Genomic DNA, 21,434 nt, shown 5'->3' with positions numbered 1-21,434 from the left:
CCAAACTGCTGCTGTATCACGGTCCCGCTGTGTCACAAAGCTCACAGTGTTGTTAACAGTTCGTGCGCGCTATGATAAAAGCCCCACCGTCCTCCTCCTAGACCAGGTCATGTGATAGACAGAACACTGGCTCTATCACACAAGCTAGTCTGCCGTGCATGTCAGGGTGGGGTGGGCCGGTTAAATGTCCTTTGCGGGCCGCATGTGGCCCACGGGCCGTAGTTTGAGGACCCCTGCTCTTTGGGATAATTTGAACTGAGGTTTGGTCTGATCAACCAAACCATGTTAGTCAGGTATATTATTTAAAAGACTGCCTATTTAGTTATTGTAGATTACGGATATCCATTCCATATTCACTGATTAAATAACCAGTTTTGTTATACTGTACAATGCTCTTGATAGTGAGAGCTGGGTGAGGCTTGGCAGGGAGGTACTCCAGCGTGAATGCTCTACTGGAGGAATCCCCTTGTTGTGTACTTACACGGGTCTGTGTAGATATTCTCATTTCACTTTTATCTACTTGTTAGTATTGATTCTGATTCTTGCAGGGCTCTGCGAGCAGTTCATCACTGTTTTACCCTTGTTTCTTTGCTTTATCCTAACAAGTAAAGTATTACTTTGGTTAAGCTGAAATCTGTGTACAGTCTGTCATACTGCAGGATCCATTCAACTCAATGAACCATTAATTTACATAATTTGCTGTAGTGTGATGGTATATTGTGCCCGCCAACGATTCATTGGGGTTCACAATTCCCATTATACCAGTTGTGCCGAGGGAGGGTTTTGAGCCAACTTCAGGTGTTGACAACCAGAGTGTAGACCCAAAACAAGCCAACAGCTCCTTCGAGGGTAGTGCTACATGTGTATAAAGGACGCTAGCTGGACAAAGGAAAAAACATAAATATTATAGAGAATTAATAAAAGCTGTATAAGTAAATCAATAAATTACCGTATTTATCGGTGTATAACACGCACTTTTTTCCCCTTAAAATCAGGGGGGAAATCATGGGTGCGTGATATACGCCGATATTACAGTAGGTGCTGCCGAGAATGTGTTTTTAGCACGACGGCATTGCGCTGATTCTCGGCGACAGGGTGCCGACATCTCGCGCTTGCTGGAATAGTAAAAGCACATTCCAGCAAGCGCGTCATAGAAGCGACGAGAGATCCGACTTGGATTCCCGCCAATTCTACACGTGTGCAGCGTTTGTTAGGAATCCTGAGGGGGACGTCCCCGCCGGATTTTAAATAAAAATCCGGCATGGGTTCCCCCCTCAGGAGCATACCGGGCCCTTAGGTCTGGTATGGGTTGTAAGGAGACCCCCCCCTACGCCGAAAAAACGGCGTAGGGGGTCCCCCAACAATCCATACCAGACCCGAGTGGGGACGAGCGAGCGCCCCCCCCCTCCTGAGCCGTACCAGGCTGCATGCCCTCAACATGGGGGGGTTGGGTGCTCTGGGGCAGGGGGGCGCACTGCGGGGCCCCCCACCCCAGAGCACCCTGTCCCCATGTTGATGAGGACTGGGCACCTTCCCCATAACCCTGGCCGTTGGTTGTCGGGGTATGCGGGCGGGAGGCTTATCGGAATCTGGGAGCCCCCTTTAATAAGGGGGCCCCCAGATACCGGCCCCCCACCCTAAGTGAATGGATATGGGGTACATCGTACCCCTACCCATTCACCTGGAGGAAAAATGTTAAAGTTAATAAACACGACAAAATGTTTTTTAAAATAATTTATTAATCTGCTCCGGAGGCACCCCCCTGTCTTCTTTAGCTCTTTTCACCAGGGGGGGCTTCTTTTTTGACGTCTTCGGGTGGGGGCCGCTCTTCTTCGCCGCCGTCTGGTTCTCTTCCACCGCCGGGGGGGGGTCGCTTTTATAAAAGCGCCCACCCCCGGCGGGTTTCCTCCGACGTCTTCGGCGGGGGGTGGTGTGCTTCTCAGGGGGGGGGCTTCTTCTTCCGCTATCCGGGGGGTCTTCTCCGCTATCCGGGGGGGGTCTTCTCCACTCTCCGGGGGTCTTCTTCTATGTTCGCCGCTCTCTGCTGTTGACTCGGCGCACCCCGGTTCTTCCTCCCGCTGTCCGGTGCCTTCTCCTTCAGGGCTGAACGTCTTCTTCTTCCGTGCTGTGACGTCTACTTCTTCTCTTCTCTTCTTCAGCCTTCTCCCGATGTTGACACGTCGCCTCTTCTCGCTGCAATGACAGGTGCGCGGCTTGTATCTGACTTATATAGGCCTCACAGTCCCATCATGCTCCGGTACCTACCCACGTGGGTAGGTATCACATGGGTAGGTACCAGAGCATAATGGGACTGTGAGGCCTATATAAGTCAGATGCAAACCGCGCACCTGTCATTGCAGCGAGAAGAGGCGACATGTCAACATCGGGAGAAGGCTGAAGAAGAGAAGAGAAGAAGAAGAAGACGTCACAGCACGGAAGAAGAAGAAGACGTCACAGCACGGAAGAAGAAGAAGACGTTCAGCCCTGAAGGAGAAGGCACCGGACAGCGGGAGGAAGAACCGGGGTGCGCCAAGTCAACAGTGGAGAGCGTCGAACATAGAAGAAGACCTCCGGAGAGTGGAGAAGACCCCCCCGGATAGCGGAGAAGACCCCCCCGTATAGCTGAAGAAGAAGCCCCCCCTGAGAAGCACACCACCCCCCGCCGAAGACGTCGGAGGAAACCCGCCGGGGGGTGGGCGATTTTATAAAAGCGACCCCCCCGGCGGTGGAAGAGAACCAGACGGCGGCGAAGAAGAGCGGCCCCCACCCGAAGACGTCAAAGAAGAAGCCCCCCCTGGTGAAAAGAGCTAAAGAAGACAGGGGGGTGCCTCCGGAGCAGATTAATAAATTATTTTAAAAACCATTTTGTCGTGTTTATTAACTTTAATTTTTTTCCTCCAGGTGAATGGGTAGGGGTACGATGTACCCCATATCCATTCACTTAGGGTGGGGGGCCGGTATCTGGGGGCCCCCTTATTAAAGGGGGCTCCCAGATTCCGATAAGCCTCCCGCCCGCATACCCCGACAACCAACGGCCAGGGTTGTCGGGAAGGGGCCCTGTCCTCATCAACATGGGGACAGGGTGCTCTGGGGTGGGGGGCCCCGCAGTGCGCCCCCCTGCCCCAGAGCACCCAACCCCCCCATGTTGAGGGCATGCAGCCTGGTACGGCTCAGGAGGGGGGGGGGCGCTCGCTCGTCCCCACTCCTTTCCTGGCCGGCCGGGTAGCGTGCTTTGGATACGGGTCTGGTATGGATTGTAGGGGGACCCCCTACGCCGTTTTTTCGGTGTAGGGGGGTCTCCTTACAACCCATACCAGACTTAAGGGCCCGGTATGCTCCTGAGGGGGGAAGCCATGCCGGATTTTTATTTAAAATTCCGGCAGGGAGTTCCCCCTCAGGATTCATAACAAACGCCGCACACGTGTAGAATTGGCGGGAATCCAAGTCGGATCTCCCGTCGCTTCTATGACGGCTTTGTCTCCATCGCGGCAAGCCAGCTCGGCGCTGGCTCCCGCGATGGGGCTCGTAGGTGCTCAATCTCGCCGAGAAAGGGAGCGAGATTGACACAATATCGCGGTCACCTACTGTACTTTCTTTTTTACAAACGGGGTGGGTGGGGATCGGGCGGTGGTGTCATGCATTAGCAAGCGTCGGTTTGCTGGGACCATGGGTTTCCCTAGCAACCTGTGATGCTGCATGCGTGAGTGCGCCGCCCCCTGCTCCTCACCACAGGGAAGACTCACACTCACGGGCCGCTACTAGGGTTGTGACGTCACATGCGCCCCGCCCCCTGCTGCTCGCAGTTCCCGGGTCCAGTCTCTCCTTGCGAGTAGGGGTGTGAGGTCATGTGCGCACCCCACCCCCTGCTGCTCGCAGTTCCCGGTGTTCGACCAGACATCTGGTCCTGGCTCTCCTTTCAAATAGGAGTGTGAAGTCACCTGCACGCTCCGCCCCCCTTCTTCTCGTGGTTCCCGGGTCCTGGTTCTCCATATCCTGCAGCTTCCGCCCCTTCGGTGTTTTAGTTACCTCCTGCATTCAAGGTATGTGGGCGTGTTAACCAGTGATCACTAATGGGTATATTTTTATCATACACACTGCTGGGCATATTTTGTTAACGGTCACGCTGGGGGGGTCTCCTGGGAGTGCAAGGGGGCTGTGCAATGTAAAGAATCTGTGTACTGTACAGGGGGGCTTTGGTCTGTGTAATGTACAGGGGGGGCTTTGGTCTGTGTAATGTACAGGGGGGCTTTGGTCTGTGTAATGTGCAGGGGGGGCTTTGGTCTGTGTAATGTACAGGGGGGGCTTTGGTCTATGTAATGTCCAGGGGGGGCTTTGGTCTGTGTACTGTACAGGGGGGGCTTTGGTCTGTGTAATGTACAGGGGGGGCTTTGGTCTGTGTAATGTGCAGGGGGGGCTTTGGTCTGTGTAATGTGCAGGGGGGGCTTTGGTCTGTGTAATATGCATAGGGGGGCTTTGGAATGTAAAAGGGCTGTGGAAAGTTTTTTTCCTTAAACTTCCCTCTTAAAATTAGGTTGCAGGTTATACGCCGGCGCGTGTTATACGCCGATAAATACGGTAAATAAAATGTGTGTAATCAAAAAGTGCACAATTCATCAATATACAGAAAAGTCCATACATTTCTATGATAAATTTCTCCAACACCACGCTCCTGAAATATGTTCTCCAATACTCCAAACCAATAGTGCTTCCCCCGGAGTGACTATAGAAGGCGCTCACCAGATTTCCCCGGCCAGCAAGTGACCATAGAGCATGAAATGTGGGAAAACTGCTTGGTTCATAGGTCAGTCTCCATGAGAATCCACATCTATCTATTTCTCCTCCATGCATGGATAAAAACGATCTCGATCGAATAAGCAGGGTTATGTAAAAATCTCTCCAGTATCATATATCCTCCACAATATTCATCTGTCTCCTTCTTCCATCACAAGACTCTGTGGAATTGGCCCCGCCACAAAGAGCCACAGAAGGCATGTATAGTGTAATAAAGTTTTATATAAAAGAAAGCTGCACTTACATGTCCAATATGATAGAAACGGCACAAAGGCAGCTCAAGGGTTTGTAGAATCGATCCTGCACCGCTGTGAGACTAGCAGCATGCGGCGTGCATTCCAACTGCCCAGCGAAACTGGATGGCTCCTGTCAGTTTGTGTGTCAAGCCTCTCTTCTATGCATTTCACGCTCTGCCCATGTCATCGCATTTCTGATTGGAGCTTTCTGACAGAAAAAAAGCAAAACTCTCCTAAACTTTGTACAACAAACTCTCTATATGAAAGTTTTTTATAAGCCCAGTGTGCTTGGAGCCTTATGGAGCCTAAAGATGGAATTTGATGACATTCTCATATTTCTATATTATTTATGTGGTTTAGATATAAAACTGTCCCAGAATATTATTGTCTCAGTCAGTCCTGTTATACTCACTGTAATTCCTCTATCCGGCTTGTTGTCAGAGATTCCATCAGATCCCTGAAATGAGGACCCTCCAGATTGTTCTTAGACAGGTTCAGTGTCCTCAGTGTCTGGTTATTTCTTATTCCAGATGTCAGGTGTGGGCAGAAACTGTCTGTCAGGTGATTATCCCACAATCTGTAGAAGAGAAGAATGTTACCAGAACAAAATTAATTTCTTCCCCAGGAATGAATGGAACAGTGGCGGTGCTTTCATAGAGGGTGCAGGAGCGCCGCCCCCTCTCTCTCCCACCACCCCTCTCTCTCCTGCAGTGCCACTGATCAACAATACATAGATTCATGCATTGCATGAATCCATGTATTGTTGTTGCTGCCCACTATTCAGATGGCTGGCCCCCTGGTGAACGCCGGCTATCTGAATACCGGCAGCTAGTTGGCTTTGGAAGTACCTATCAGAGCCAGCCTGAGGGCTGTATTCAGCTTCCGAATAGTCAACCAGGGGACGCACGGGGTGTGCGTTCCCTGGTTAACACTGACAGGCGTCTCAGCCAATGGGGTTTTCTGGTTCTGGTTACCGGTAACCTGATTGGCTGAAGTGTCTTTGAGGGCGGGAGAAGACATTGAGGGACAGTGGAAGGGGGATGGCTGACCCCAGAAAGGTAAGTGCCGGGCGGGGGGGCAATCTGGCAGCATTTTAAAGGGCACAGTGGCGACAATTGATGGGCACAGTGGCGACAGTTGATGGACACAGTGGCAACAATTGATGGGCACAGTGGCAACAATTGATGGGCACAGTGGCGACAATTGATGGCACAGTGGCGACAATTGATGCACAGTGGCGACAATTGATGGCACAGTGGCTGCGTTTGATGGCATGGCACAGTGGCTGGGTTTGATGGCATGGCACAGTGGCTGCGTTTGGCATGGCACAGTGGTGACAATTGATGGGGACAGTGGCAACAATTGATGGCACAGTGGCTGCGTTTGATGGCATGGCACAGTGGTGACAATGGGCACAGTGGCTGCATTTGGCATGGCACAGTGGCGACAATTGATGGCACAATGGCGACAATTGATGGCATGGCACAGTGGCTGCGTTTGATGGGCACAGTGGTTGCGTTTGATGGGCACAGTGGCTGCAATTGATGGGCACAGTGGCTGAAATTGATGGGCACAGTGAGGCTGCATTTTTTTTTTTTTTTTTTTTAGTTTAGCCACCACTGGAATGGAACTATTCTCTACATGAATGGAACTCTTTTCTGTTTATTATAATCATTTATATGAGATCACTTTATAAAACACGATTGATCATCTACACTATTGGAGGTTTTCTTTTTTTGTGGATCCCAATTACTAAATGTGACATGAGAAGTGGATGAGGTGGTGTGATCCATTCATTATTCCTGTATGGGGATTGGACCATACACACTCACACTGACCAATAGGCTTTCACCTCCAACCTTCTGCTAAGTCTTGGATTCAGTTGTGGGGATTCCCTTTGATGTTCACAGAAGTCTCACTCATGTTGTGGAAACTTCATTGACTAAAAGTGACACAACCATTGTACTTTGGGATTTCCTTTTAACATCATGGTGGAGGATTTGATCTTATGGTGTGGAGAAGATTTTATTATTACCGTTCTTTATTTGGACCTTTTTTAAATTCGCACTAATATTGGTGCACTAATTTTATAAATGCCGATTATAAATTCTCTTCATTAGTTATCAGTGAAATATTCTCCATACCATTGTTATATTTACACTTATAGGGAGGATTGTGATGAGGAGTCTCACTTTTATTCTTTAACAATAGATTTTATTGAAAGTATTTACAGTACAGATTAAAATAGTCATATTAATCCTTAGTAATTAACCGAGTTACCTTGGTTCAAAAGATTGTTCTTATAACAATACAGTACTTGGTAGTCTGTACCAGCCTACCCCTATTGGGTTCAATTTGTAGGCATGGATAGGCTTCCAATTGAGGTAAATATTTGTATATAGAAAATCATAAAGAAAACAGAAAATGTGTATATATATATATATATATATATATATATATATATATATATATATATATATATATATATATATATATACAGACAATTAAATTAACTTAACAAAACTTGCTACATAGATCAATAAAGTAGGTCAAGAATAATACATTACAACTGGGGTAAGCATATATATGACTTTGATGTATTTCAAACTTGACGATAGATTAAATATTACACTCTTAAGTATTTGGATGCTCTAGGGTGGGTGATCCAAGCTAGCCATGTATTTCTTAATGTAGTAGTGGAGTCATTTTTATAAGCCAGCATTAATTCGTATTGGGCCTGTCTATTGATTCTAGCTCTAACTGTCGATAAGTTGGGCGCGTCCTTGGATTTCCACAGGCTGGTTATAGTGAGTCTTGCTGCTATTAGTGTGTGGAATACAATTGTTCTATATTCTTTCAGATAATGAATGAATGAATGAATGAAAAAACTTGTATAGCGCGGCACATGCGAACTGAATCGCCTCTGGGCGCTTGTTGTTTGTGTCTCATGCCTTTCAGAAAAGCAGGGTTTTGATCTGCCTTCTGAAAGACAGGTGGTCTTGCTCCAACCGAATGCTGGTTGGTAAAGCATTCCAAAGCCTGGGGCCCTGGAAAGCAAACCTTCTTTCTCCTTTGGACTTGCATTTGGTTTTAGGAACCTTGACCAGATTTTGTTCGGTGGATCGCAGCATGCGATTGCAATTGTGCGGTTTGATCTTGTCGCATAGATATCTAGGAGCCTTCCCATGGATGCACTTATGTGTCAGGCAGAGTGCTTTGAATGCAATTCTGTCTTTCACTGGCAGCCAGTGAAGGGATCTCAGTGAAGGTGAGATTGATTCCCAAGATTTTTTCCCAGTCACCAGTCTAGCGGCCGTATTCTGTACGACTTGAAGACGAGCGATTTGGTACTTGGGTAGCCCGAGGTAGAGGGCATTTGCATAGTCCAGTCTGGAATTAACGATAGTTCCCACCACGACTGCTACGTCTTCTTTGGGGATAAATGGAATTAGTCTGCGTAGAAGGCGCATCAAATGGTGCGCCCCGCTGACTACTGACCCTATTTGTGCGTCCATTGTCATGAAGGTGTCAAACGTGACTCCCAGACTTTTGACTTTGGAGCTAGGGGCGATGATTTGTCCCAGGATGGGAGATGGTGTCCAGTTTGTTGTCGGTGGTTTCTTCCGACTGGCATCGAAGATAAAGAGTTCTGTTTTAGCACTATTGAGTTTGAGATAACTCTTAGTCATCCAGTTTTCTATTGAAGAGAGACATTTCTCTAATCTGAGATGATGATCTTTTTTATGGCAGATGCGAAAATACAACTGCGTGTCGTCTGCATAAGAGTGATAAAGTAGTTCATGGCTACTGATAATATCAAAGAGAGGACGAAGATAGATATTAAACAGCACTGGTGATAGGGGGGATCCTTGGGGGACCCCACATGGCACCGTGCGTTTTTCTGACGTGAAGGATCCCAGTTTCACTGTTTGTGATCGGTTTCCAAGAAAAGAGGAGAACCATGGTAAGGTATCTTCTGAGACTCCGGCGACTTCTGTTAGTCGTCTCAGTAGCAATTTATGGTCTACTGTGTCAAAAGCTGCGCTTAGGTCCAGCAGAACCAGGAGACAGGATTCTCCTTCGTCTGCGGCCTCGAGTGCATCGTCCCATATTTTCAGTAAGGCCGTTTCTGTCCCGTGTCCGGGACGGAACCCGGATTGAAATGGATCGAGTAGGTTGTGGGTGTCCAGATGCTGTTGCAGCTGATTTACCACCACTTTCTCCATTATCTTGGACAGAGCATTTAGACCTGTTATGGGACGGCGGTGAGTTGGGTCCATAGGATCCAAATTAGGTTTTTTCAAGATCGGCAAGATTGTGCCCTCTTTCAACAGGGAAGGCACTATGCCTTCCTTAAATGACTGATTTATAAGCTGCGTGATCGGAGGCGCCAGGATGTCGGCACATTCCTTCAGTAGCTTAGTGGGAATGATGTCATTCGGTGCTGTGCTGTTGCGCAGCACACCAATGAATTTTTTTGTTGTATCAATGGAGATGGGTTCCAAAGTGAACTTAGTTGATTGTAGAGGCGTTCTGTCGTTGTTTTGATTGAAGTCGGGGCTGAGTGGAGTATTGTTTTGCCGAATACTTACCCAAATTTTTTCAATTTTGTTGATGAAGAAATCCGATAGTTTGTTGCAGAACTCTTGGGTGTCTGAAGTGGGGACTTCTAGACATCCAGGGTTCATGGTCTGGGTGACCATCCTGAAGATATCCAAATTGATACCTAGTAAAGCTGTGGCAGGGTTTAGTTTATTTAGGATGCCTGTGAGATCTGCTATAAAGGAAGTAATTGAATTCCAGAAGCTATGTATATTTTTACAGCTCCATAATATGTGTAAAAGGTTTCCTATCTGATCGTTGTAACTCCAACACTCATTAGACATTGAGGGATATATTTTCGCAAATTTATATGGGGTCAGGTACCACCTATTTATTATTTTTTGTGCATTGTCCCAGTGTTCAATACATGCTGATGACTTGCTAGCTATATGGACTGCTTCTTTCCATTGGTCCCAGGTAATTTCTTGTTCTAAATTTTTCTCCCACTTAATCATGTGTGCATTTTTATTGTCAAATGGGTGGGTAGATAATAAATCGTAAAAGAGAGAGATTCCTTTTATTATTTGTTGATTTTGGAGGGTGAAAAATTGCCATATAATTGAGGGGATTTCTACAGGATCAGTCGGATTGAACTCTTTTAGTCTGGTGTGTTTCCTCAGTTTGGTTAGAGTGATCTCTTTGTATTGTAAGGGTAGATTTCCGTAAAGATGAAAACCTTCCTTAACCCATTCATCTACATTTAGACGTATTCTACAATAGTTGAATGCACCTGTCGGTATCATCAATTTGATTTGATTTTGGATATTTTTAATTTTTGAAAGTATATTTTTCCAAGATATTAATGTGGATCTTATACTAAGTAAATTGTGAATGTTAATCTTTGGAAGTATAGCGTAAGCTATTGCTAGGGCATACAGGTCATGTCTTTTTGTGACTTGTTTTTCTATATTTAGCCATAGTTTATCTTCCCTGTTGTTGAACCAATATCTCACCTGATCTAATAGGATTGCATAGTAGTAGTTTTTTATTTCAGATAAGTTCATTCCTCCTAAAGATTTTCTGGTAGTTAAAATGGAGAATGCCACTCTGGGTTTTTTCCCATTCCATATGCATTTTTTATGTTTCGTGTTCAGTTGCGTGAACAAATTTGGCCGGGATTGGGATGGGTAAGCATCTAAAATAGTATAATATTTTAGGGAGGGTTTGCATTTTTAATGTGGCTATTTTCCCTCCCCAGAAAAGTTGTGTTTTTTGTATATTTTGTAGGGCTTTGTTGACTACTTCTAAAAGGATGGGAAAATTAACTTTATATATTTTGGTTGGTGGGTAGGAGAGTTGTATTCCGAGTTAGCTTATTGTGGAGTTGTCCCAGTTGAAGTTATTTTCTTTGCGTAAAGTATTAATTAGCGTCATAGGAATGTTCATAGGGAGAGCATAACATTTGTTTTGATTTATTTTGTAATACGACACCTCACCAAATCTTTATAATAATTTGTGAGCTTCTGGTAGGGAAGAATTAGGATTAGATAATGTAAGTATAATATCGTCTGCGAATAGCCCTACTTTATGTTCATATCGTCCTATACCTTTGATGTCGGGGGTTGATCTTATATATTCCACAAGTGGTTCTATTGCTAATGAGAAAATTCATGGGGATAATGGGCAACCTTGTCTGGTTCCGTTAGTAAGGGAGAAAGTTTTAGACATTATACCTGATGTGAATACTTTGGCCGTAGGTTGAGGGTATAGCGCCATAATTGCCAAATGGATAAATCCATGAAATCCGAATTTGGCTAGCGTTTTGGAGATGTAGGCCCAATGCATTCTGTTGAAACGCCTTTTCAGCATCTAATGCTAAAAGTACGGAGGGAGTTCGACCGGTGTTAATTTGGTCAATTAAGTTAAGGATTCTTCTAGTGTCTGGTGCTTGTCTCACTTTTATTCTTATATTTTCACATTTATATTTTGTGAATGTTATATACTAGTGCTACAGTCTTCCATATTATACTAGATGTGATAACTCCACCAATAGTGATCAGATAGAACAATTAAATTCACTACAAAAATACACTTTCATACATGTGAGGAAGGGCAGATCTCCTCCAACAGCTACTTCAATCTATATAACATATAATGTGCAACAAGGACATAAACATGAAGAGCAACAAAGTCATCTTATAAAATTACAAACATCAAGAGAAAGTTCATAAATGTGAAAAAGTGGATTTCCTACAACCCATTCACCACTACTTCCATCTCCAATCACCATACAGTGACTTGTGCAGTAAGATCTTTCACACTGCAGTGCCGCTAAAACAGTGCCAAAGCACCGGTCATTTTTTGTGGTGCTTTAACTGCGCTTTTCGGGTGCTAGTGAGCCTTTTGTCCCCTGTGTCCACTTCCTACTATTGATTGCAGTGTTGCATGAATTTTTGCATGTTATACAGCTTTGGATTTTATCCTTTGTTTATTTTGTTTCAATAAATCGCCTATCAGAGTGCGGCAGTCCAGGATCATTTCTTTTTTCCATGGATCAGCGCAGCGTCTCCACCTGTTAGTGCTACAGGGCGGGAGCACAGCATAGGTCGCAGGGCTTGGAGCGGTACTTTTTTTTCCTATTGTGAACCGGTGACAATGGGACCTTAAGAAAGACCAGTGTTGTGGCGCTTTCAAAGCAAATAAGCAGAGTGTTTTGGGATCGCTATTTATAACACTTATAACCCGCCCCAAAGATGCTGCTTGCAGGACGTTTTGTAACGTCCCATAAGCGCACCGCCCAAGTGTGAAAGCTCTCATTGCAAATGAATGGGAGGCAGTTTTCAGGGGCTATCTCTTGTGCTAAAATGTCTGAAAACTGCCTCAGTGTGAAAGGCAGGTAATGCCGGCCATACACGGTTCGAATTTAGAAAATTGTATCCAAGCATTTTTTGTACGAATTTCGCACCGTTAGTGGGCTGCAGCAACAGCCTATTTTTGTGCGGCAATCAAATTTGAGGACTCAGACTTGTTGGAAATTTTTTGAAAAACAACCGATTTTCGAATCAATGATGGGAGAATAATGCGAGAAATGTAATAGAAAGAAAATGCGCATGTGCAAGAAAAGAAAATTCCCGACCATAAAAATTATTTTCTGTAGCAACATGAAGGTTTGGTCAGCCGAATTTCGAAAATCAATAGTGGCATCATCGGATCACAAAAAAAACTTTGTGATTTTGAAAAGAAAATTTGTTCGAAATTCAACCGTGTATGGCCTGCTTAACAGACATACCAGAGATTCATCCAAAGGGTTTATATCAATGCTGATCAGCTTCCACCTCTTTGCAGCAACTTCAATCACCCTCCCCCACACCAGTGAGCAATCGGGTCACTTACCAAAAGGTTTGTCCCCACAAGCAAGGCCCAGACACGCTTGTTTATATCCTTCCAGCAGCAACACTCCGCTCAAGCCGGCTTCCGATTAGAACAGACTGTGCCACGGAATGTCCGACCTCCAGGTAGTATCTCCAATATCACCCGAGGTGTCCAGACAATGGCCGCCATCACATTACATAGAAAAGAAAAAGCCTCCATAGTACATAATCCTTACATATATATATATATATATATATATATATATATATATATATATATATATATATATATATATATATATATATATATATATATATAAATAATCACAGATTGTACACTCCCATCATATACACGAGTATACACAGAACTCTGAGCACACAGCGCTCCGGACTGCAGCCGTGTATGATGGAGTCCAGGCAGTGACATGGAGGCTTCTTCTTTTTTATGTAATGTTATTGTTGTCATTGTCTGGACACCTCGGGTGATATTGTATTTTTATACATTATGGGTTAGATCCACAAATAAATTACGCCGGCGTATCTATTGATACGCCGCATAATTTCAAAGTTCCCGCTCCGTATCTTTGTTTTGTATCCAAAAAACAAGATACGACGGAATGAGGGATCGATCCGACAGGCGTACGTCTTAGTACGCCGTCTGATCGTAGGTGTATATTTATGCTGGCCGCTAGGTGGCATTTCCATTGAATTCCGTGTCGAGTATGCAAATTAGCTAGATACGGCGATCCACGAACGTACGTCCGGGCGGGGCATTTTTTTACGTCGTTTGCGTTCGGCTTTTTCCGGCGTATAGTTAAAGCTGCTATATGGTGGCGTACTCAATGTTAAGTATGGCCGTCGTTCCCGCGTCGAAATTAGAATTTTTTACGTTGTTTGCGTAAGTTGTTCGCGAATAGGGATTTGCGTAGAATGACGTCACCGTCGTAAGCATTGGCTTGTTCAGGTTAAATTTCGAGCATTCGCACTGGGATACCCCCACGGACGGCTCATGCGCCGTTAAAAAAAAAACATAGTTTACGTCGGCGAATCGCGGTATTCCACTCTCCTATGGAGAAGGTGGTACCCCAGTCTCTTTCCCAGTTAGTCATGTGAGAGGTCTTGGAAGGAAGTTTGGAATACTGTAGTAAGGAGTAGAACCAGGATAATCCCTTAGGCCTGTCATGTTTTGTGTTAAGGTAGGACCATACATCAGTTGGTAGATCAATTTGCTTCATTGAATGTGTCTGATGAAAGTGTTTCAGTTGTGTATATGAATACGAATGTATAGTTAAGTGGCTCGTTAATACTTTCTGGACGGTAGTTAAATTGTCTTTTTTCCATGGGACAGTCCGTAGGTCTGGGATTAGGTGTTCTACAGTTAAGATGTCAGTGATCATACGCTTATTTTTAGTGGTTGCATCTATGTCAGACTGGACACTCCCCCATACAGAGAGTGTGGCCTCTATCGAGGGCAATGCGCAGCCTGTCAGAGGCAAGTTTGTCAGTTTGGCCAGTAGAAGAGAGGGCAAATCCCTGCCTTTAATGATTGCCTTTTCTATTTTGACCCATAGCTTAGTCACGCCAGGGTCAAACCAGGCCTTCATTCGGTCCAGTATCGCTGCTCTATAATAGTTTCGTAGGTTTGGGAAACCCAGCCCCCCCACATTTCTATGTCGTTGGAGTGCTATAAATGTGATCTTAGGTATTTTGCCCTGCCAGATGAATTTACGAAACAGTTTATCTGCTGTTAAAAAAAATGCGTCCGGTACTGTGATTGGGATGGTCCTAAAACAGTAGATCAGCTTCGGTAATAGAGTCATTTTCAATGCTGCTATTCTACCTATCCAAGATAATTCTAGGGTCGTGATATGCGCCAAGTCTGTCTTAATAGTGTGAAGAAGTGCGTTATAATTAATGTCGTAAGTCTTCGCTGAGGGATAAGCTATTTTTATACCTAAGTAGGCTAGTGAGTCCGTCATCCACTGAAATGGGAATGTTGCTTTGAGTTTTGCAGTTAGAGTCCTAGACAGATTTATGGGTAAGATACACGATTTGGTGATATTCAGTTTATAGTACGACACCTCCCCAAATTGTTGTAAAATATCCTGTACTGCCGTCAGGGAGGAAATTGGGTTGGTCAGTGTTAGGACTACGTCGTCTGCGAAGAGGCCTATTCTGTGGTCCTCTCCTGCTATAGGGACTCCTGAGATTGCTTCAGCCATTCTAATGGCTTCGTCTAGTGGTTCCATTACAAGGGTAAAGATTATGGGGGAAAGTGGGCACCCCTGACGCGTGCCATTAGTTATGAAAAATTGGTCAGATATGGCACTGGACGAGAAGACCCCAGCCAATGGGCAGGTATAGAGTGCGGAGATTGTGGATAGAATGGTGCCTTGTATGCTGAATTTCTGCAGGGTTGCTCTGAGATAGCCCCAGTGCACCCTATCGAAGGCTTTCTCCGCGTCCAGTGCCAGAAATACCGCTGGAGTTTTCCTTCCCTCTAGAATGTGCATTAGGTTCAATAGACGCCTTGTGCCATCTGGGGCTTGCCGCCCTTTAACAAACCCCACCTGGTCCGGTCTGACCAGATATGGGGTAATAGATGCCAGTCTATTGGCGATAATATTCGCATATACCTTCAGGTCTGTGTTCAAGAGTGAAATCGGCCTGAAGTTTTGTGGGGAGTCAGGTTTTTTTCCCGGCTTAGGTAGGGTTACAATGGTAGCTTGCAGCATCTCTTCAGGAAATGTGGAGGAGGAGGCAACGCTGTTGTATAGGGTACATAGATATGGAGCCAAGATTTGTGAGAAGGTTTTATAGTACTCTGAGGAAAATCCATCCGTACCAGGGGCCTTTTGGTTTGGGAGGGCTTGGATGGTGTCTACTACTTCATTAAGAGTAATCGGGGCATTTAGTGTGGATAAGTGATCCGTCTGGAGCTTGGGTAAGTTAAGTTTGCTAAGAAATGAATTAATACTGAATTCAGTGGGTTGTGGGGTATTGGGATCCGCGTGTAGGTTGTATAGGTCTCTGTAATATTTCATGAAAGCATTAGCAATATGTGTTGGGTGGTGTACTAGGTTATGTGAGTGGGGGTCTATGATGTGGGGAAGTTTAGCTTGTTGTTGGCGTTTATTCAGGTACTTCGCTAAGACTTTCCCTGCTTTGTTACCATGTGCATAGTATGTCGCTTTAATTCTTCTAAGGTGGTTTTGGTGGGTATTGATCAATAGCATGCGAAGTGTATGTCTACAAGAAAACAAACTGGACTCTGAACTAGGAGATGGATGGTGTTTGTGTTGAAGTTCCAATGTTTTAAGCTCCTCAAGCAATCCACTCAACAGCTTTGCCTTCCTCCTCTTTTCTCTAGCTGCTGCTTGGATTAGTATACCCCTGCTAAATGCTTTGTGCGAGCACCACAAGGATGCTATATTGGTATCAACAGTATCATTAAACATAAAAAATTCTTTCAATTGTAAAGCAATCTTATCCGCTTGGGCGGCATTAGAGAGTAGTTCCACATTGTTCCTCCACAGGTAGGCTGGAGATGTTGAGTTCCGATCTTGTAGGGTTATGGACACCGGAGCATGGTCCGAACAGGTTATTGAATGAATAGACACCGTCAGTTTCTTCGGGCCTTTTTCAGTTTTTCGCTTGCCCATTGTCTCGCTCGGGTGCCCAGGAGTATTGCCAGGCAGTTTGGTGCCCCGGAATGCTGCAGATAGTCGCTGGATGGAGCTGGATTCTCGAGGGTCTCTGGAGCTCTTCCTCTACACAGCCATCCGCCTCGGCTGCAGGCCACGCCCCCTTCCTTCTTTTTCAAGCATTGTTCTCTCGGAAATTTTGCTACTTCAGTAATAATCTTATTAATTGTCTCCTCTTTGTATCCCTTCTGTAAAAATGTATTTCCAAGTATATTGGCCTGAGTGGAATAGTCAGTTAATGAGGTGCAATTCCGACGGACTCTTAGCATCTGTCCCTTGGGTATGTTTTTAATCCAAGCCGAATGGTGTCCACTCCCAATGGACAAATAGCTATTTCTATTTCTAAATAGCTATTTCTATCCGTCAGCTTAAATTATACCATGGTGCTAATTGTGGCTTCAGATTTCATGATAGTCAGATTCAAGAAAATAAGTTTACCTTCTCATCACTGATGACATGGTCCAATACAATATTGTTAGTGTTGCAATTTAAATGTTTCAAAAACTCCAACACAGACTCCATGGATCCCTCCCATATAAATAGGAGGTCATCAATGAATCTCCGGTAAAGTTTCAACTCCGGTCTCTGTTAGTTGAAAACATGTTTATCCTCCCAATCCGCCATTAACAGGTTGGCGAGGCTGGGAGCAAATTTTGCTCCCATTGCCACGACAACCAGCTGGGAGAAAAACTGATCCTGATACCAGAAATAATTGTGGGCCATACAGAAGTCTGGCACCTTCCTCAAAAAAACATTTCTGTGTGTACGGTATGTCTTCACGTTTACTCAATGCCCAGTTGAGTGCCAACAAGGCATCATTGTGCTGTATAATGGTGTACAAAGAACAGACATCCGCAGTTACTAGGTAGGTTGTAGTAGCTGGATTCAGCTTAACCTCATCCAGCAGCCGCAGAAGATCAGTTGTATCCTTAAGGTAGGCTCTAGTTGTTTTAACACTTGGTTGGAGAAACCTGTCAAGGTATTCCCCAAGCCTAGCAGTGACCGATCCAATACAATCGAACGTGCCAGAGGTATCTCTGCATTCTTATGAATTTTGGGCAATGTATAGATTACCGGTATTCTGCATGAGGATGGGTTAAGATATTTACTGTCCTTTACATTCAGGGCATTATTTCTAAAACCCCATTCTACCAACAAATTTAGCTGGTCCTTATAAGGTTCAGTTGGATCAGTTGGTAATTTTCTATATGTTTCCTGATCACTTAAAAGTTCCATCAATTGATTATGATAAAAGGATTTCTCCAATATCACAACACCACCCCCCTTATCCGCTGGTCGTATTATAATCCCCTTTCTATCTTCCAGGGATTTTATTCCATCTTTGATGTAGTCACGCTTAATCTGCTTTTTAGGGGGAGTTCCTCAATATCCTTGAGTACCATGGGCCAGATTCACAAAGGAGATACGACGGAGTATCTCAGATACTCCGTCGTATCTCTCAGAGTATCTATGCGACTGATTCATAGAATCAGTTACGCATAGTTTGCCCTAAGATCCGACAGGTGTAATTGTTTTACACTGTCGGATCTTAGGATGCAGTACTGCGGCCGCCGATGGGGGGAGTTTGCGTCGTAAACCAGCGTCGGGTATGCAAATTAGGAGTTACGGCGATCCACAACGGTTTTTCACGTTCGCTACATTGCTGCTATTCTAGTTTCCCGTCGCAAATTTAGTCGTCGTTTTGGGTGCCCTAACTTTACACAGCACACGTATGTGCTGTATAAAGTATGGCCGTCGTTCCCGCGTCGAAATTTAAAAATTCACGTCGTTTGCGCAAGACGTCCAGGAATACGGAAGTACGCTACGCACGTTGCCGTTCGGAAAAATTACGTCACTTTGCGCAAAGCACGGCGGGAATTTCGAAACGGAGCATGCGCAGTAGGTCCGGCGCGGGAGCGCGCCTAATTTAAATGGCACACGCCCATTTCAATTACGCGGGCTTACGCCGGAGGCCGCCAGCGAAGGTTTTCATTGCAAGTGCTTTGTGAATCAGGCACTTGCGATGAAAACTTGCGGCGGTGTAACGTATCTACGATACGTTACGCCGCCACACTTCTACGTGAATCTGGCCCCATGTTTTTAAATACTTCAACAAAATGATTATTAGGATTTTGAGGATTGAAAACTGATATATTCCGTAGGCCACTATCTATATTAGTTGAATTGCTAACTGTATGCTTGGATGTATCACTTGGATGAGCTAAAAAAAAAAAAAATCATGTTTAATGTGTGAATAAATTTGTGTGTATCAATGTACACATCAAATGTATTCATCCGTTTCCTAGGTGCACATTTTAAACCCAAATTCAAAATATTCTTTTCATTAGGATTTAACTCAATATTACTCAAATTGAAAATCCCAATATTTAATTGGCCCTCCTTTTTTTGGGATTGAACTTGTTTCCCTGCCCTGCACCCTCTCCTTCTCCTTCTCTTTGGAATGGTACTGCCTCCCTGTATTGGTAATATGGGGTAGGGTTCCTCCCTCCCCCTCTGTTGTTCCCAGGGTGGGGGTATCCACGTGGCGTTGCACCCCCCCCCATTGATCTAAAAAAGACTTAGGTTGCCCATCATTTCCATTATATTTATCATATCCTAAGGCTTGATATCTATTCTGAATGGGAATCTGATATCTTGAATCAACATACTGATTATATGGCTGTTGGTTTCACTGCTGATAATCAGGTGGGGGGTAGGGAACGTAGTCTCCACCCCTATTTATCTGTGGATATCTGGGTGTTGACAAATTACCATTATACTGACTTCCACCATGTTGGTTACCCCCTTGTTCCCTAGTTCTATTATTATTGTTGGTCCTGGGGTTCTGGCCAACATTCCCTTTCGGGGTCTTTTTTGCTTTTATATTCTGAGTCTTACCCCTAGTATATCTGGGATTGATTCTGGACTCCTCAGAGGCAAAGGTCTTTTTACCTGTGAAAAAGTTGCAGACGCTTCGGGCTGCGGCAGTTGACATCCCAGAAAGGGTCGTTACTCCGCTTTTGCATGCGAGTCCTGGCCCTCATGGTGGCCTCCTTCGAGGCGGTACCATATGCGCAATCTCACACGCGAGTACTACAGAAGTAAATTCTGTCCAGATGTGACAAGTGCCCATCATCCCTGGATTATCAAATCCGGGTGAGCCACCTGGTCAGGACCTCCCTATTTTGGTGGCTGACCTCACCGACACTTCTGTCCGGGAAGTCGTTCCTTCCTTATCACTGTATAGTCATCATGATGGACGCCAGCCTTACTGGTTGGGGAGGAGTCTGGGGGGTTCAGTCGACCCAGGGTCGCTGGTCTCCAGAGGATTCCCATTTGCCGATCAATGTCCTGGAACTTCGGGCGATCAGGCTGTGCCTCTCCACATGGTCTCAGAGGCTACGAGGGCATCCAGTCAGGATCCAGTCGGACAATGCCACGGCGGTGGCATATGTCAACAATCAAGGAAGAACAAGAAGCTTGGCTGCAGCGTCAGAAGTCGCTCACATCCTAAGGTTGGCAGAAAGGAGCATACCGGCCTTGTCGGCCACATACATTCCAGGTGTGGAAAACTGGCAGGCGGACTACCTGAGTCGCCAGATGCTGGACCAAGGAGAATGGTCTCTGCACCCGGAGGTGTTTTGGCTCCTTTACCAAAGATGGGGCACGCCAGACGTAGATCTCCTGGTGTCTCGACTCAATCGGAAGGTATTGAGGTTTGTGGCCAGGTCAAGAGACCCATGGGCGGATGTGACAGATGCGTTAGTGGCTCTGTGGAGTCAGTACCGGATAATCTATGCCTTCCCTCCTCTAAAGCTCCTGCCTCTTCTGCTTCGCAGAGTGGAGACAGAGGGGATTTCTATGATCCTAATTGCTCCGGATTGGCCTCAGCGTCCTTGGTACGCCGATCTAGTGCGGCTAGTAGCAGACGTCCCTTGGCATCTACCGCTAAGAGAGGACCTTCTGTCACAAGGTCCCATACTGCATCCTGCTTTACAGTCGCTGGCTTTAACGGCATGGCTATTGAAAGCCAGGTACTAAGAGACCGAGGCCTATCGGATTCTGTAATTCCTACCATGAGAAAGGCTAGGAAGTTATCCTCTAGGAGGATTTAGTATCGCACTTGGAGAGCTTACTTAGCCCTTTGCGAGGAAATGAAGTGGAATCCACAGACTTATATAGTGTCCAGAGTCCTGCTGTTCTTACAGCGCGGGGTGGACCAAAAGCTTGCTTTAAGCATGATTAAGGGGCAGATATCTGCCTTGGCTGTTTTCTTTCAACGACCCCTGGCGGCTCACTCTCTAGTGAGAACATTTGTACAGGGGGTTCGGCATGTGGCCCCTCCAGTCCGTCCTCCACTACCTCCGTGGGGATTTGAATAGCAGACGTCCCTTGGCGTCTACCGCTATGAGAGTACCTGCTGTCGCAAGGCCCCATACATCATCCTACTTTACAGTCAATGGCCTTAACAGCATGGCCTCTAGGTGCCTCAGAAACCACCATTTGAGAACATTAGGGAAGTTCCCTTGTTGACACTTTCTCAGAAAGTGGTCCTTTTGGTGGCTGTTATGTCAGTTAAGACGGGTTCTGAGCTGGCAGCCTTGTCATGAAAGGCTCCCTACCCGATCTTCCACAATGGATAAGGTGGTGCTGCATCCTCAGCCTTTTTTCTTCATTGGCCACCATTTCGAGGTGGACCCGACAGATCCTGATCAGGCTTACGCCATAAAGGGTCGGGCACCTCCCTATCACGATGCATTCGACCAGCGCAATGGTGCCTCTTGGGCTTT

At 45.6% G+C, this 21,434-nt stretch overlaps 1 protein-coding gene across 3 annotated transcripts in view; it reads right to left on the bottom strand.

The window, feature by feature from the left end:
* LOC120922844 (NACHT, LRR and PYD domains-containing protein 12-like) overlaps nt 1-21,434 on the bottom strand; it is a 233,827-nt gene that overhangs the window by 94,683 nt on the left and 117,710 nt on the right. For all 3 annotated transcript variants that reach the window (XM_040334845.1, XM_040334901.1, XM_040334856.1), the window contains exon 10: nt 5,440-5,604. In XM_040334845.1, the coding sequence (XP_040190779.1) occupies nt 5,440-5,604 (165 nt within the window). The remainder of the gene's footprint in view (nt 1-5,439; nt 5,605-21,434) is intronic.

The sequence above is a fragment of the Rana temporaria genome, chromosome 1 (genome assembly GCF_905171775.1).
Source record: "Rana temporaria chromosome 1, aRanTem1.1, whole genome shotgun sequence".
NCBI lineage: Eukaryota > Metazoa > Chordata > Amphibia > Anura > Ranidae > Rana > Rana temporaria.
The sequence above is the reverse complement of the archived record's forward strand: the minus strand, read 5'-3'. Positions and strand labels throughout refer to the sequence as shown.